The sequence below is a fragment of the Neolamprologus multifasciatus genome, chromosome 15, assembly GCF_963576455.1.
Source record: "Neolamprologus multifasciatus chromosome 15, fNeoMul1.2, whole genome shotgun sequence".
NCBI lineage: Eukaryota > Metazoa > Chordata > Actinopteri > Cichliformes > Cichlidae > Neolamprologus > Neolamprologus multifasciatus.
The window spans coordinates 3,441,239-3,456,422 of NC_140453.1; the positions used below are offsets into that span (position 1 = coordinate 3,441,239).

At 39.9% G+C, this 15,184-nt stretch overlaps 1 protein-coding gene across 1 annotated transcript; it reads left to right on the top strand.

The window, feature by feature from the left end:
- Window positions 1-44: 44 nt before the first annotated feature.
- Window positions 45-13,087, top strand: selenoi (selenoprotein I). The gene is made up of 11 exons (XM_085133079.1): window positions 45-145; window positions 229-508; window positions 2,365-2,433; window positions 2,834-2,942; window positions 3,538-3,612; window positions 7,257-7,519; window positions 7,607-7,715; window positions 7,799-7,847; window positions 7,944-8,124; window positions 9,949-10,128; window positions 10,614-13,087. Exons 2-11 carry the CDS (start codon window positions 452-454, stop codon window positions 10,719-10,721), a joined length of 1,200 nt encoding a protein of 399 aa, XP_084989205.1. The 5' UTR covers window positions 45-145; window positions 229-451; the 3' UTR covers window positions 10,722-13,087.
- The last annotated feature ends 2,097 nt before the right edge of the window (window positions 13,088-15,184 follow it).

Consider the following 15,184-nt stretch of genomic DNA (forward strand, 5'->3'; position numbering starts at 1 on the left):
TGACGTTTCTTCCGGTCAAAGCGGAAAGCCACGTCACATCTAGGACGCCATAGAAGCTGTTTGATTGATGGAGTTGGTGAGCAATTAACAGGAGTCAAAACTGTTTCCGGCACTTTAAAAGTTATTTTAGCATTCTTTTTATCAGGTGAGACCACAATCACCATACCATAGTGGAAGAGTGACCCAGTCAACAGGATTTTATGGAATTTTGTGTGTTTATTTTTTCAGGGTCCTCCAGGTCTGCGTGGCGGTAGTGAGCTACGGATACCTTTAACCGGGAAGGGGGTTGCGCTCCGTAGGAGTGGCTCCTATGGTTCGACATCGCCTCACCCGGCGTAAACGAAGGCGGCCAAGCTAGATGGTACTTGAACACGGCAGCTAACATTGGAGATTTGCATTTCCAAAGGAAGAGATATTTAGTTATCTCGTCTTTGAGCCAGACCCTACCGCCATGGCTCTTTACGAATATGTCACTCAGGAGCAGCTTGCGGGCTTCGACAAATATAAGGTATGATTTATAGGTTACAATGGCATGCTAGCAGCTAGCCGCTGAGCGGACAGGTTCTGTGCGTTTAGCAGCTAGTTGTCACGATCTGCAGGGTGCTTCCCCTGAAAAATGTGTAAAGGTACTCAGAGTTTACGGAACGATACCGGATGTTTGCCATTTTTCCTGTTGAAAATAAAAGCCGCCAAGTAGCTCATCTCATATTCACCAATGGTACGTTTTTTGTTTGAAAATTTTGCTCGGAAGTGTCCTTATTTTCTGTTTTACTTTACATTTGGTGCATATGCGCTAAAAGCTAGCGACTCCTGTCTGCTTATGTTGTATTTGAATGGAGGCTTCTTTGCTTTGACACCACAATTCATATACTTTATCTATTTCCTTTTTATTGGACTCCAGCTGTAATTTTTTTTTATTTCAGCCACTGTAAGGAATAAAACTGCTAACGAACACCTGTAATGGTAGCGTGGAGAGGAAACCATTGAATTGGATCCAGTAGGATATGAGAAACAAAGAAGCACATTAAAAACGTCTAAATACAATTGTAAAAAATTCTGGGGTGTACAACATTGTCTTTTGATGGGTTTTGAACGGAATCACACTTTGTGTTTGCCAACTAATAGCATTTTAGTTGTTAGTTAATTCCCATAAGGATGCGCTTCACTGGGCTATTACCAGTGCGCTCATCTGTAAGGGCATGGAAGTCATGGGGTATTTTAAGTAGTAAGTTGATCTTTGAATATCTTCATTTCGTTAACATGTGCTATAACATTACAACTTTTTCTATATATTTTGCATTATTTCAGTCAAGTTTCTTCTTCCTTTAAAACCCTAGTGTGGGTACTCAGGCTCATTCCTAATACCTCATGCTTTTACTGCTTCACACAGCAGCAAAAGCAAGAATCATCATATATCTCTGATTGTCACAAGAAACCATTTTTCTCCAGTATTTGCTTTATAAGTGGCTTCCTCTGTCTAATAGCAGCCGTAACCCAAGCAGTGGTTTCTAGCAGACAGCAGAGAAGGACAAATGAGAGCAAATGAGGGGATTGTGGCTTTCCTTGAAAACAGAGGTTGCTTTCTCAAAAGGGGAATAAAGATGCATATAGATGAGCTTTAAGTGGGAAGAACACAAGAGCGTGGAGATTGCTCAGCTGATCAGTTCACTTTCTTTTTCTGTCACTCCACTTCTCTCCTTTGTAACAGGTCACAGACTGCAGGGCCACCTTAGTTGGTGTGAAAGTGACAGACTTGCGTATCTGTTAGTGCACACAGACTATGATTATAGTGCCTGTTTTTCCATGTGTGGTTATAATTAATCACACAGGTGATTACACAAACAACCTATTATGTCATTACATATTATAATCATCATTATCTACAAAAATTAGCCTGTGTCCTTAGTTGGCTGTTGCAGTATTAAGTGCTGCACTGTATTCACGGTGAACTGGGGAGCTCAGCTTTTGTAAGAACAGTGTATTTGGCAAAAACAAAGCAAAACAAAAAACCAATAGTTAACCTTTGTGTAGTCCCCTAAAAATGAAGATCCCACCCTTCTTCCAAGTATCTAGGAGTGACAGTGCGATCAAAGTCTATCACAGGAGATGGGTGTGCCAAAGGTTTGATATGAAAGAGTCAATATTTACTCATAATAGGAAAGCCTACCAAAATAAAACACACAGTGCAATGCAATATAGCTTTTACATTGGGTCCTACAATGGATAAAAGTGCACACTGCAATCAGTTTTATTCTTATTTAGTACCAAGACGGTCCAGTTAACAAGGCAGTTGCTTTGCTTTATCTGCAATGAAATACAGAATTAAAGACCTGTTTGTGATCACACCTCTGTGCCTCTTTGCAGTACAGCGCAGTGGACTCGAATCCCCTGTCCATCTACGTCATGCATCCTTTCTGGAACCTTGTTGTGAAGGTGAGGAAGACCCGTCCAGCTTTATGTGTCAGTTGCAGGCTACATCATTAATGAGATTTCCAGCCGTGTGCTGTGATACAGTAGCGAGACGACCTGATGCATTACCAGCGCTCATTTTTCTGCCAGTGTCAGAACACATCAGTCACTGATTGTAATGGTTTGTTTTAGATTTGGGAGGATTTTTTGTTGTTGTTGTTTTTAATGCTGTCATTTAACCAGACAGTCATTTGAAAAGGTTCATATTAATATACATAAATCTTCTATTCAGCAGTACTAATTAAATTCCAGTTATTCAATATGCCATTACTATGATGAGAAAACTGTGTGTGAGAACTGAGTGCCATGATCATGAATTGTTGTTCTCACAGCCTTTTTTTTTTTCTCACTCTTTTCTCAACAGTTTCTACCCACATGGTTGGCACCAAACCTCATTACATTTACAGGCTTTATGTTCCTTGTGTTGAACTTCCTCATGTTGGCCTTCTACGACTTTGACTTCAATGCATCTTGTAGGTCATTCACTTTTTCTTTTTTCTTAAACTGGGGAGGGTTGCTCAGTTTCTTTTCCCTCAAACAGACTAGACGTGGGTTGAATCCATCGCTGTTGTCTAGAGTAGGAAGAGCGATTCAGACGTGCAAGTTTGTTTATGGAAGGCAAAGTCCAGCGATTGACTGCCTATGGTGGCTCGTGGTAATCACTAACCCGTTACGTCATTCACACAGGCAACAACACCCAGGGAGCTGTTCCTGTTAACATTTCCCAGACTACATCTCTGTATTGCAAATAAGATACTTTGCTCTGGCGTGTTTGCTGTCCAATCTAAGTGGTTACCTTATACACACATAAATGAAACACTCATGGACAAAAGGCTGACCTCTACAGTCAATATGAGGGCCAGTCAGGATTTTTTCTGTCAGTACTGAGCTCTTACAGGAATAGCTAAACAGTGCACACATATTAACATTTGTCCTAAAATATTGACTTTTTTAGATTGGATAACATTGGTCTAATGAGTGGAATCAGTAATGTGGAAAGTTACTCTAGTCTAAGTTTTTCATGATCTCCATGTGTCGTGCCATATACTCACAATGTTTGTTTCTCAGCTGCAGGATACCAACACGTGCCTAGTTGGGTCTGGGTTGCAGCGGGGATCTTCAACTTCTTAGCCTATACACTTGGTGAGTTCTGACCTCTGCAACTCCATGTGGCTTGTTTTTATTTTTATTGTACATTTTTTTCCCTTCTTACTCATGGGAAGTAGAGAAACTCACAGGGAAGTGCAGTGCCTCTCGAAAGCTTAAAGGCCCCTATTCTGTTTTTGTTTCGGATGTTTACTTTATAGAATGAGGCACGCAGACACCTGTTTTTCTGTTTTTGCTATAATTGGATTGTTTATATGCACTCATGTTACATTTCATAGCATTACATTTTCATTTTTTAGAAGTATTTCTAACTGAAATCATAAAAGTTATCAGACTATTTGTAACTTGAATCAGATAAAGCTGCACTTGTCTGTCTAAAGCTATGCATGACATCCTGGAGGTATGTGTATAAAATATAAGGGACTAACCACCATTGCAACAACATTATAAGAGTAAATATATTGCACTCCCAATTCTGATATTTATATATTTTATTTAAAAAAAAACTTGAAGTAGGGCTGCTCGATTATGGCAAAAATGATAATCACGATTATTTTCACTGAAATTGAGATTATTTGACGATATTTATTTAACAATAACAATGTATTCAATAATGACTTTAAAGATAATAAAAAATAATATAAAATAGTGTGCAAATACTGATAACAGTGCAAATGTTTGCAATATAAAAATAAATGAAAAATGTACTTTGCAGTGCTGCTCTGTGGTGCAGCTACGACACTGTAGCAAAGTTTACACACTATGTCTACTTGATCCACGTCTGACTCATGAACCCATAATGTTTCCACACCACTGAAGTTTTTTTTTTTTAACTCTCTTTTCAACCAACGGCAGTCACTCTCCTCTCCAAATAACTTCTGCTTAGCTTTCCGAGCTTCCTTCGGGTCCTATTTGTTGTGACACGTGTTCGAAATGCAGAGAGGTGCGCTCGATTTGCCACACGGAACAGCGCGAGAGTAAAGCACGAGGGAGGGGCTAATAATCGGCCGAGTCATTTTTAATGATCGTTGAAAGCCCAGATCGTAATCGTGATTAAAATTCGATTAATTGAGCAGCCCTAACTTGAAGGAAAGCATATTTGAAATAAAATTGTCTGATATTCAGTATGACGTGTGGTTGTCAAGGCTTCAAAAAAGAGACGCATCTTCTGACAAGTAGCAAGGTTGGTCCAGGCTGGAAAATGTCATTGGGGAAATGGCTTTCAGTACATATGGCTGCCCACTTAATAGCTATAACATAAGTACAGTGGTCCCTCGCTATAATGCGGTTCACCTTTCACGGTCTTGCTGTTTCACTGATTTTTTGTTTGTGCAATTTTGCATGCTTTAAAAAAAAATAAAAATTTAAACAGCGCATTGTGTAATGTGTTCTGATTGGCTGTAGACCACTGTCAATCAATCTCGTGCCGTGTCTCTTGTACAGTACAGAACGCGTTCAGCTTGTCAAATTTATCTAAATCTTTGATCGCTAGCGGTGTGACTCTGAAGTGCTGTACTGTATGTTTGTAAGTTTTCTCCAACAAACAAAAAGATGTCGATGAAACATTTCGCACCGTCAAAGGCAATCACGGGTGCCTTTGGTGTTATTCTGTAATACTGGACTTATTTTTACTTTTAGAGCGTTTAAACCATAAAGAAAAGTGAGAAAATGTTCATGCCTGCCGGAGTAAAGTGTAGAAAGTGTGTAGTGAGGGGTTTTACAGGCATAAAACATCTATAATAATTGTAAAAAAATAAAGTTAGCTACTTCGTGGATTTCACCTATCGTGGGTTATTTTTAGAACGTAAGTACCGCGATAAATGAGGGACCGCTTTTGTTAAATTTTCCCAATTCTGTTTGATCTTTGGGCTGAAGGAAGGACAATACTCGGTGTATAAATGCTCAATCAACAATCTTTTATTCCATACAATTCAACACTTTATGAGCCTAAACCATCCGGAGGGGAGATGAGCGCGGGAAGGTGTCCGCCTGATCTCGAAGTGTCTGAGCGTACCACACATTCTTATAGCTTCAGCCCCCCCTCCACCTAGTCATAAAACCTAAATATCCACATTATTTCTCTCTCTCAGTGAGCCTAAGTTATGACCTTGGCTTCCTGTGCAGTATGTTCTGTTCTTTTCTAATCAGACAAATAAGGTGAAGACTCTCTGAAAACAGTATTTCTTATAAATCAGCAGTATAATGCATCATAAAACAATATCATTCATTCACAATAAATGAGCAGTCTAATGTAATACAAATCAGTTTAATAACTGTAATAGTTATCACCTCTTCAGGAGAATAATGCAAACTAAAACTACATAATGATTTCACAATCTTTAATTAGGGGTCCAATGTGGCATAAGATAAGATAAGATAATAATCTCACACTTTGAAGCAGCTTCATTCCCTGACTGTAGAGAAGGGTCACACTGCAGCATCCTGAAACGTAAGCCATTCCTGCTGGACTGCAGAGTTAGGTTAGAGTTGAATCCTCTCTCCGTTTCTTCTGTTTGTCCTGAACACCATTAGTGAATGACTGATAGGGCTGTTTGATATAACGATATATGTCGGATGACGATATAAAAACGTCTATCGTTTCATTTTACGCTATAGTTTGTTTCGTGGTGTCGCAAAATAAACTGTTTACGGCAATATTTTTCATCGTTTTGATGGTCGCTGTAGTGGCTATATTAATTTCTTAAAGTTCTCTCTTTCTCTTATATTTAATATAACCACCCTACGGACGGACAAGCGCCTGACAACAACGATGGTAAAACCATCCCGTGTCCGCTTGTTTATTTTCCACATAAACCTTTCACAATAAAGCTCAAGATCCTGTTGAGACTTTTCAAAATAAACTGAATCACGTGAAAGAGCAGATTATTTACGGATGAGAAGCAAAAAAAGCCGCCAGGTGCTAAAAAATAAACCTTAGACTCAAACGTCTTTTCCCAGCCGCACGCCGTGTAATAAATACTCACAAAGAAATCGGCGGCCGTTACAACTTATGTCTAAAAATGTATCGTTTCATGCATCAGTTAAAACACTCGACTCCAGGTCCATGACGCCCAGCTGGAAACACTTCACGCAAGTCGAGCTGCCCGAGATTCACAGAATTTACAGAAAACGTTACATTTTTGTGATTTATATCGTTATCAGACGATAGAATTCTTAATATCGGGATATGAGATTTTGGTCATATCGCACAGCCCTAATGACTGATGACCTCAGTAATCGCTGCGTGTAACATTAAATATGAATGTTTAGACATGAACGAAGCCTCTTATCTCTGGCCATACTTTCAGTTTTGACTTTCTCATTGCAGTTTATGATAAATATCAGCTCACACAAGTGAATATCATCTTTTTATAATTGTCTGTTGCTCTCCCACTGACATGATCTGTGTTAGTTATACTGATCCCTTCTTATCTATCCTTCCGTCATACTCTGTGAACCATTAAAGTGAAGCAACCGTGGTGTTTCATATGAGGCTGTGCTCCTGAGTGAACTGAATGAAGCCCAGTTGTGTTGGTGTAACAGTGAAGTGGGAAGTAGGAATGTTGCTCCCTTTGACCAGTTATGCTCAACCTTAGCTGAGCAGAGATGTCATCATATATACATATCCCCATAAACTTGTACTGTATGTGCTGATCTGTGTCTGTCTGTGCTTTTTATAGATGGTGTTGATGGCAAACAGGCACGTCGCACCAACTCTTCCACACCACTAGGGGAGCTTTTTGACCACGGTCTGGACAGCTGGGCCTGTGTCTTCTTCGTGGCCACTGTATACTCTATATTTGGGCGTGCGGAGAGTGGTGTCGGTGTGGTCACACTTTATTACATACTGTGGGTGGTGCTGTTCTCCTTCATACTGTCCCACTGGGAGAAATATAACACTGGCATCTTGTTTCTGCCTTGGGGATATGATATCAGCCAAGTGGTAAGTTTTTGGTCATTTGGATGATTGACAGTGTGAGACACTACACTAGACTTCTAAACATCTGTCTTGTGTCCTGTCTCCTTGCAGACAATCTCCCTTGTTTACTTGGTTACTGCTGCAGTGGGTGTGGAAACCTGGTACCAACCAGTTATTTTTCACCTTCTCTACAGAGACCTCTTCACCTTTATGATCATTGGTGAGCTGTGTTTAATTACTCAGTTACTGAATATGTTCATTCATTAGCCAAAGCAGTGAAACAAACTAATTTCTGATTTCCAGCTTGTTCCTTCACTGTGACCTTACCCATGAGCCTCTACAACGTCCTCAAGTAAGCACAACTTATATCAGCTTTAGATCAGATTTTCTTTTTTCTCTTGCCTTTGCTAATTCTGTTCTTAACTGTTTTCCCACGGTGCTTTTGCAGGGGTTACAGGAATAACACATTGAAGCACAGCAGCCTGTATGAAGGTTTACTGCCTTTCCTCTCTCCGTTTCTTCTGTTTGTCCTGTCCACCATTTGGGTGATCTACTCTCCATCCAACATCCTGGAGCTGCAGCCCAGGATCTTCTACCTCATGGTGGGGACAGCTTTTGCCAACGTCACGGTAAGTGTGTGATTTTTTTTTTTTGATTTTTTTTTTAAAATTTATTTATTTATTACATTTTTTGTGTGATTTTTTTTTTTTTCCTACACCTCTGCAATGTAGTTTCCTCAGTCAGAATTTCTCATTAGAATTGCAAACTCTGATACTAATACCTAATAATATTATATTATATTATATTATATTATATTATATTAATATTATATTAATATAATAATAGAATAATAATAGTACTGATACCCAGGAAAATACTTGATACCATTTTCTATACCAAAGATTTCATTTGTGTTTTTTCAACTTGTCAAAGATAGATTACAATAGTCCTGGTCCATGCACATGTATTCAGCTACAGTCCTGTTTATTTCATATGCTTCTGGTGACTTGGCACTTGGGCTGGGTGATGTGAGGAAAATGTAATATCGTGATATTTTTCGGCTATATCGCGATACACAATATACATCGCAATATGTCTTGAAACCCAGTGCCCCCGAACCAGCTGGAAAACAAGACCACAAATGTACAATAACATAATAATAATAAATTTTATTTATGAGCACCTTTCAAGTCACCCAAGGACACTTTACAATAGGATAAAACACTTAGTAAAACAATGGCAGAATAAGAACAATAAAATAAAAGCACAAGATATAAAATTAACAAACAGTGGATTCACAGTGAATATGCAGATTTGAACAGAAGAGTTTTGAGTTGGGATTTAAACTGTGGGAGAGAACCAATGTTTCTTATTTCTGGGGGCAGAGAGTTCCACAGCCTGGGAGCAGAGCAGCTGAAAGTTGTTGTAGCTCGTATCACAGCTGGCTTATTTAAAGTTTTCTTTGGTTTATGGTTCAGATTGCAGAGTTTAAAACAGTCTTAATTTTGCAGTGGATGACTTTTGAGCTGGTGGAAAGTTTTCTTGGTACTGCTACCTTTTGCGGCAGTAGTTTTACGGCATGTTTTGCAAATTACAGCATTATGTTCAACATCCTCCCGCTATCACCATATTTTTCCTCATCTGCTGGTATATAGACGCATGCTCAGCGCAGTGCGCCGGTAGAACATTTTCTGGTTGGCGGGGTTAATGATGCATTCGCAGCATGTGGGAGAAAAGAAAATTTAGAGTGAGTTACATTCAGACAGCTTAATATTTCCATGGCAACTTATACTGGATGGTTACAATAAAGCCATTTTAACCATCGTACGTGGAAAAACTCGAGATACATCGAGTTTATTCGATGTATCGCCCACCCCTACTTGGCACCGTATTTTTCTTTCTATAATGAGTTGTTAAGGTGGACTGCCACCGTTTCTGTTTAGCTGCTGGTGGACTTCAACTCGGGACTTTTCAACTTCAGTGCGAGACTTTAGGAGCAACACAACACTTTTTAGACACTTATTGTGTTTTTCTGTTAAGTAATGCTGTCTGTTAACCTCACAGAGGGGCAAGACTAATAGCATTTGCTGCCTAACTCCCACAATAATGTTATCCTTTTATCAAGTAGCCACAGTTACTAGCTGTTGCCTTAAACCATAACTTAATAGATGACTAATGTGACTGTTAAAACAGTATATAGGCTTACAGTAATGTCAGCCTGGTTAACATTTATGTTTAATACTTGAGTGTTGGTGAAACTGTAGCTTTACTGACCTCATGGAATTCCTCAGAAATAGAAGGGTGTCGGTCTGTAAGATGCTTCACTGAGGATCTATTTTAGAAAATCAAAAAACAAACGCTACTATCATGTTTTCGGAAATCAAAACATGCCATACATATTACTTTTGATGAAGTACATAGTTAATGCTTTTTCACGTGTCTTTGTCTTTCAGTGTAAGCTGATTGTGTGTCAAATGAGTAACACACGCTGCCAGCCACTGACCATACTGTTACTGCCCATGACAGCGGTGGTGGTGTTAGCCATCACCAGGGTCTTCACCAACGAGACGCTTCTGCTTTATTTGTGGACAGCTGCTGTTGTATTAGCGCACATACACTACGGCGTGTCTGTGGTAAGAGCACACATGCAAAGAACATGTTTGATTCCCTGCTGTGCAAAGAGGCTGCAGCTGTTCCAAAGACAAAGATGTGTTTGTTGCTGTAGCTCTGCCTTTATCCTGATTACCAGCACTGCAGCAGTGCCAGTAACACGCAGCCAACTGAGGCTAAGAAGACACTTAAAAAAAAACCAAAAACAGTGATTGTGTTCATAAAACACCAAATTCGAAAAGGTCTTCATTTATGTAGCCATTTTATACATAATACATCTTACTGCATGGCCTGTATAGCTGTAAAGAATAATGCTTCTGTCCTATATGAGTTAGCTTGGAGAGAAAATGTGCATGTTAAAGAGCAATGGCCCAAAACCTGAACCCTGAGGAGACCAGTGATTTTCGTTTTCCTAAACTTTGCATTCAATACAAAACTGAACTGAAACAGAATATATGAAGGCCTTTGAATTTGAATTAACTGCAGTTTTTACCTTTTTCGTTGCTAGGTAGAACAGCTCAGTAACCACTTCAACATCTTTGCCTTCTCCCTCAAGAAGCCCAACAGCGACTGACAGGAGGAGGAACGAATCGGCTTGAAAGGAGCAGAGGTTTAAGCTTCTCTCCTCCTCTGCTTACCGACACTTCACTTTCATCACCGCGGAAACTGCATCCCCTCCATCCATGACAACACTGCAAGTGGAAAGGACTAGGGTTTTCTTTTTCCAGTGTCTTCAAAAACACAGTCACTCTGAGCACACACGCTCACACTTCCCCTAACCTATCCACCAACCAAACTCTGGTGTCAGCGGTGTGGTGGGCCCAGGGGCTCTGGCTTCCGTCACTGATGATTGGCCAACTTGGTTGAGCCAATGAGGTGCAATTGTTTCCTACGGAAATGTGCTTCAGTCGCGAGGACAGGAGCCCAGACGAGCCATGCAAAGATAAACACTCGCATCGTTTGTTCTGCTATCTTTCGCGAGGGCCCTCATTGTCCCAGCGCAGTGTCCAGACCGCCCCCCTCTTATATTGTCCATAACAAGTCAATGCCTAACCCTTAACCGCACACGTTTCTACTCCAGGCCTCCACCCTCACACAGCCTGTCTTCTAAGATCCGACTCAAAGTGAGGAAAGGCAGAAATTCCCCTCACTCCCGAGGTCTTCACAAAGATAGATGTACAAGCTAATTGACACAGGAAGATGCATTATTCTGTTTTAATGCACATGAATAAATACTTTGTGGCAGATATTTGATTATAGACACAGCCACAAACACGCACACACACACACACACACACGTGTACTCTTAAAAGTATTATGAATGTATCATATGCCTTGGGGAAATGCCATTTCAGTTTTATTATATTAACAGGAATGCCTCAAGTAGTGTTGTTCTTGAACGTGACCAAACCATCAAACTCTGGCCACATGTGGCTCCACAGCTGGGTCCAGTGTTTAAGGTTCTGTCACTTTTTTTTAAATGAGATGACTTATATATATATATAAATGGTATATGTCAGGGGGATTTGGGGCATCCTTTTTTCTAACTTAAATGAAACTGTAAAACATTGTACAAATTTCCCCCTGCGCTGTCATCTTAGAACAGAGTTGACTATAGAGCAAACCCAGGTGACTTTTACTAACTTTCCACTTTGACCTCTGTCTGAGCACTGGCTTCCCAACTCTACCTACTATCTGAGGTGTCGTGTCTTCATGCTGATTCGTTCTTTTCTTCTTCTTTTTTTTAAACATTTTTTTAAAACTGTTTTGGTTGTAGTTTTTAACATTTTTTAACATACATCACATCTTTTGGTTGATTCAACTGTTGCTATGGCAATGGTGTGTGGTAAAGTTGCGCAGCACTTGAATGAAGAGTGGGTCCAAAAACCGCTAACGGAGCGGGCTCACTCTGAGGGAACAAGTCGTCGCACGGGACACCGCGAACTCCACAGCACCGCCTGGCTCCGTGGTCCCTCCTCGCACAGATACTGTCAGCTCTTCTATTTTTGTTTTTTCTCAGCAGTGTGTCTGATAACTTCTCGTTGCTTTTTCCGGTCCTGTAAAACACTGTTCCTCTCTTGTGATTGTAACTATGTATCCAGTGTGATAACCATTCAGTCATGGCCTCTGTACTTGGATTTTCATCAAACTGGTTTTCAAAGCATGCCGAGAGAAGAGGGGCAGGCTTGTTGTAGTTCAGCTCAGGTTGTTAGTTTCACCGTTTTTGAAAACCAGCCAAACCAGAAGAAAACCAGTATGAGATGTAAAGTTCTTGTTTACTTGGGGTACCTCAGTCTTTATTGAAAGGTGGGACAGGAAGAACCAGTAAGCTGAAAATAAAAGGACAAAACCCACAAAACTCAACACTGAATACGAATTATAGGAAAACCTTGGACTGGGCTCAGGAACAGTTAATGTTTGTTAGTTATCTGACTGAATACGATTTACAGTCATAGTAAGCATCATCTCTTTATACAGTCTTCTTTATTTTAAGGATACATAGGTAACATGCACTGGGGATATATAAACAACGCTGGTATCATCTCTGCAGTTTTACCACTTGTGCAGAAGTTTTGTACGTAAACTGTTACTGAGCATCATTGAACACTGAGACCACAACCTGGTTAGTGTCCCTGTACGGCTGGGAGGAACATGGACAGCTACGTAGATGATTGTGATTCGCAGTACCTGTTTTCAGTCATTATCGCATTATAACAGTTGACACTGATAGGACAGTTTTTTTAAATAAATGATGTTTATGGAGCCCCGCTTCATAAAGTAGATTGTAGTAATGTGGCAACAACTGTGACTGATTTAAGCCCGGCACAGTGAGCTAACTGTGTCTCTGGTGGGTTTGTGCACTGTCTGGGTATGTACAGCTCCATGAGTACATGTCTGTTTAAGTATGGGTGTATACGCTGTATGTGTGAATATCTCTGTAAATACATATTATTATTATTTCTTCCTTTTTTTTTTTTTTAACTGTAAGTGGGATTGTTGACTGTCTCACAGTTCGTGATGGGGTGTGATGCCAGTCAGCAGCACAAAACACAAAATGGTCTATGGAACAGTGTTTAAATGTGTCGATGTTAAAGGGTTTTTTTTGGTTTTGTTTGTTTGTTTTTAACAATTGTAGGTTTTTTTTTTTTTTTAATTTGTGCTGCTTTACCAGATGATAAGATCACCTCCAGGTCTTTTCTTTGGGATCCTGTGGAAAGGAGCAGTAGGATTTCCTCTCCAGGTTGCAGACACTACAAACTCAATCCAAACAGGGAATTCATATCAGAGAAAATGTTATCTGGGATTTTTTTAAATTATTATTATTTAAAGAAGGAAACAAAAAATTGTCATGCTGCTTCCTTAGTTTCTTTAGAATCCAATTTGTGTTCTTCAGCTTCACTCACCACCACGCGAGTCTTAACCACCCACCCTCAGATGAACCAAGCTGTTGTATAATGCTGCTCTGGCAAACACTCCAGAGCCTCAGTGTGGCTTCTTGTGATGTTGTACTTAACCAGTAGAAGAAGGACTGTACGGAAACAAATAAAAATAGATTTTCTTTAACATTTTGCTGTTGACTGAGGTTTGAACTTCAGGGCTCGGAAGCCTGTCATTTCTTAAGTGTCCTCCTGAGGGTAGCAGAGAGCAGCATTCACTCACCTCATGTAGTACGAGTGCTGCACTGTGATTACATACAGCACTATGTTATTAGCTGCATGCAGAATATTCAGAGAAACTTTCCACAGTATCCCGACTGTTGTCTTTGAAGCTTTTGGGGTGTCAGCGCAAATTTATTGATTGGTTAAAAGCAGTGAATATTACAGCCGACCCATCTAACAGATTTGAGCAGCACCTCATACACTGTTGTTTTAATATATGTGCCAATCCTCTTTGCACACAGTGTGCAAGAGTCTCAGACCACCGGTCATTTCTTTATATTTTGTTAGGAAAATGGAAATAGTTGCTATGATTTATTGAAGCAAAAAAACGACTTTGTACAATTTTAATGAGCTTGGAACTCTTCTTGTCCCTTCTTGTCTTTTAAGTATTCAGGAATAGTTCTCCAGGCTTCTTGAAGGACATTCAAAGCTCTTCTTTGGACGTTTCTGCCTTTTGATCTGTTCTCTGTCAAAATGCTCCCACACTGCTTCAGTAATGCTGAGGTCCGGGCTCTGGTGGAGGCCAATCCATGTGTCACAATGTTCCACTGTGTGTTTTTCTATCAAGATGCTTTTAGTGCATTGGCAGCGTGTTTGGGATCATTGTCATGCTGAAAAATGAAGGAACCGGCAATCACAGTCTTTGCAGAACGTATTGTATGGTGGAACAAAGTGACAAGACATGACTTTCAGATGCTGTAGATATCCTTTTAGGCGTAGCAGTCATTTAGTGATCCAGTTGTCCAGTTCCCTGAACTTTTTAAGGGCAAACTGCACACTCCAATTTTCACAACTTAGGGTAGTATATATTGTAACTAGGGCTGCCACAAACGATTATTTTGATAGTCGACTAGTCACCAATTATTTTTGCGATTAGTCGACTAATCAGATCATCATCCATTGGACATAAAAGTACAGCTTATTGCACCAGCAGCATCTGCTCTTATATAACTATCATTAGCTTACAGCTTTAAGTGTTTAAGGTATGTGCTAACTAAAAATAAAGACAAGATGATAGTTTATTAAATTTTAATGAAATTTGCAGATCGTTTCGGTGAAGTTTAATAAACTCCTTGCTATCTAAAATATAACAGGACACCGGAGTATATTCTCGAGCATCTCACACTTTTGATAATCAGCTGTCTGCTTGACGTTTATTCAGCTGTGTAAAAACTATAACTTTAATCTCAGCCAAACCGATTTACTCAGGAACAAATAAAATACTAAAAATAGCCAAACAATAACATTTTTAAGTTATCTAAGTGACTTATATATATTTAACCTGAGTAGCGAAAAACTGCGGTGGGTTTGAAAACGATTTGCCGGGAGTCCGGTGTTCTCACGGGCTCTAGTGAGCCTAGCCCCCGGCTAGCTATCGAGCTAGTGGCTAACAGACGTCTCCGAAAACGTCGGAGCGCTT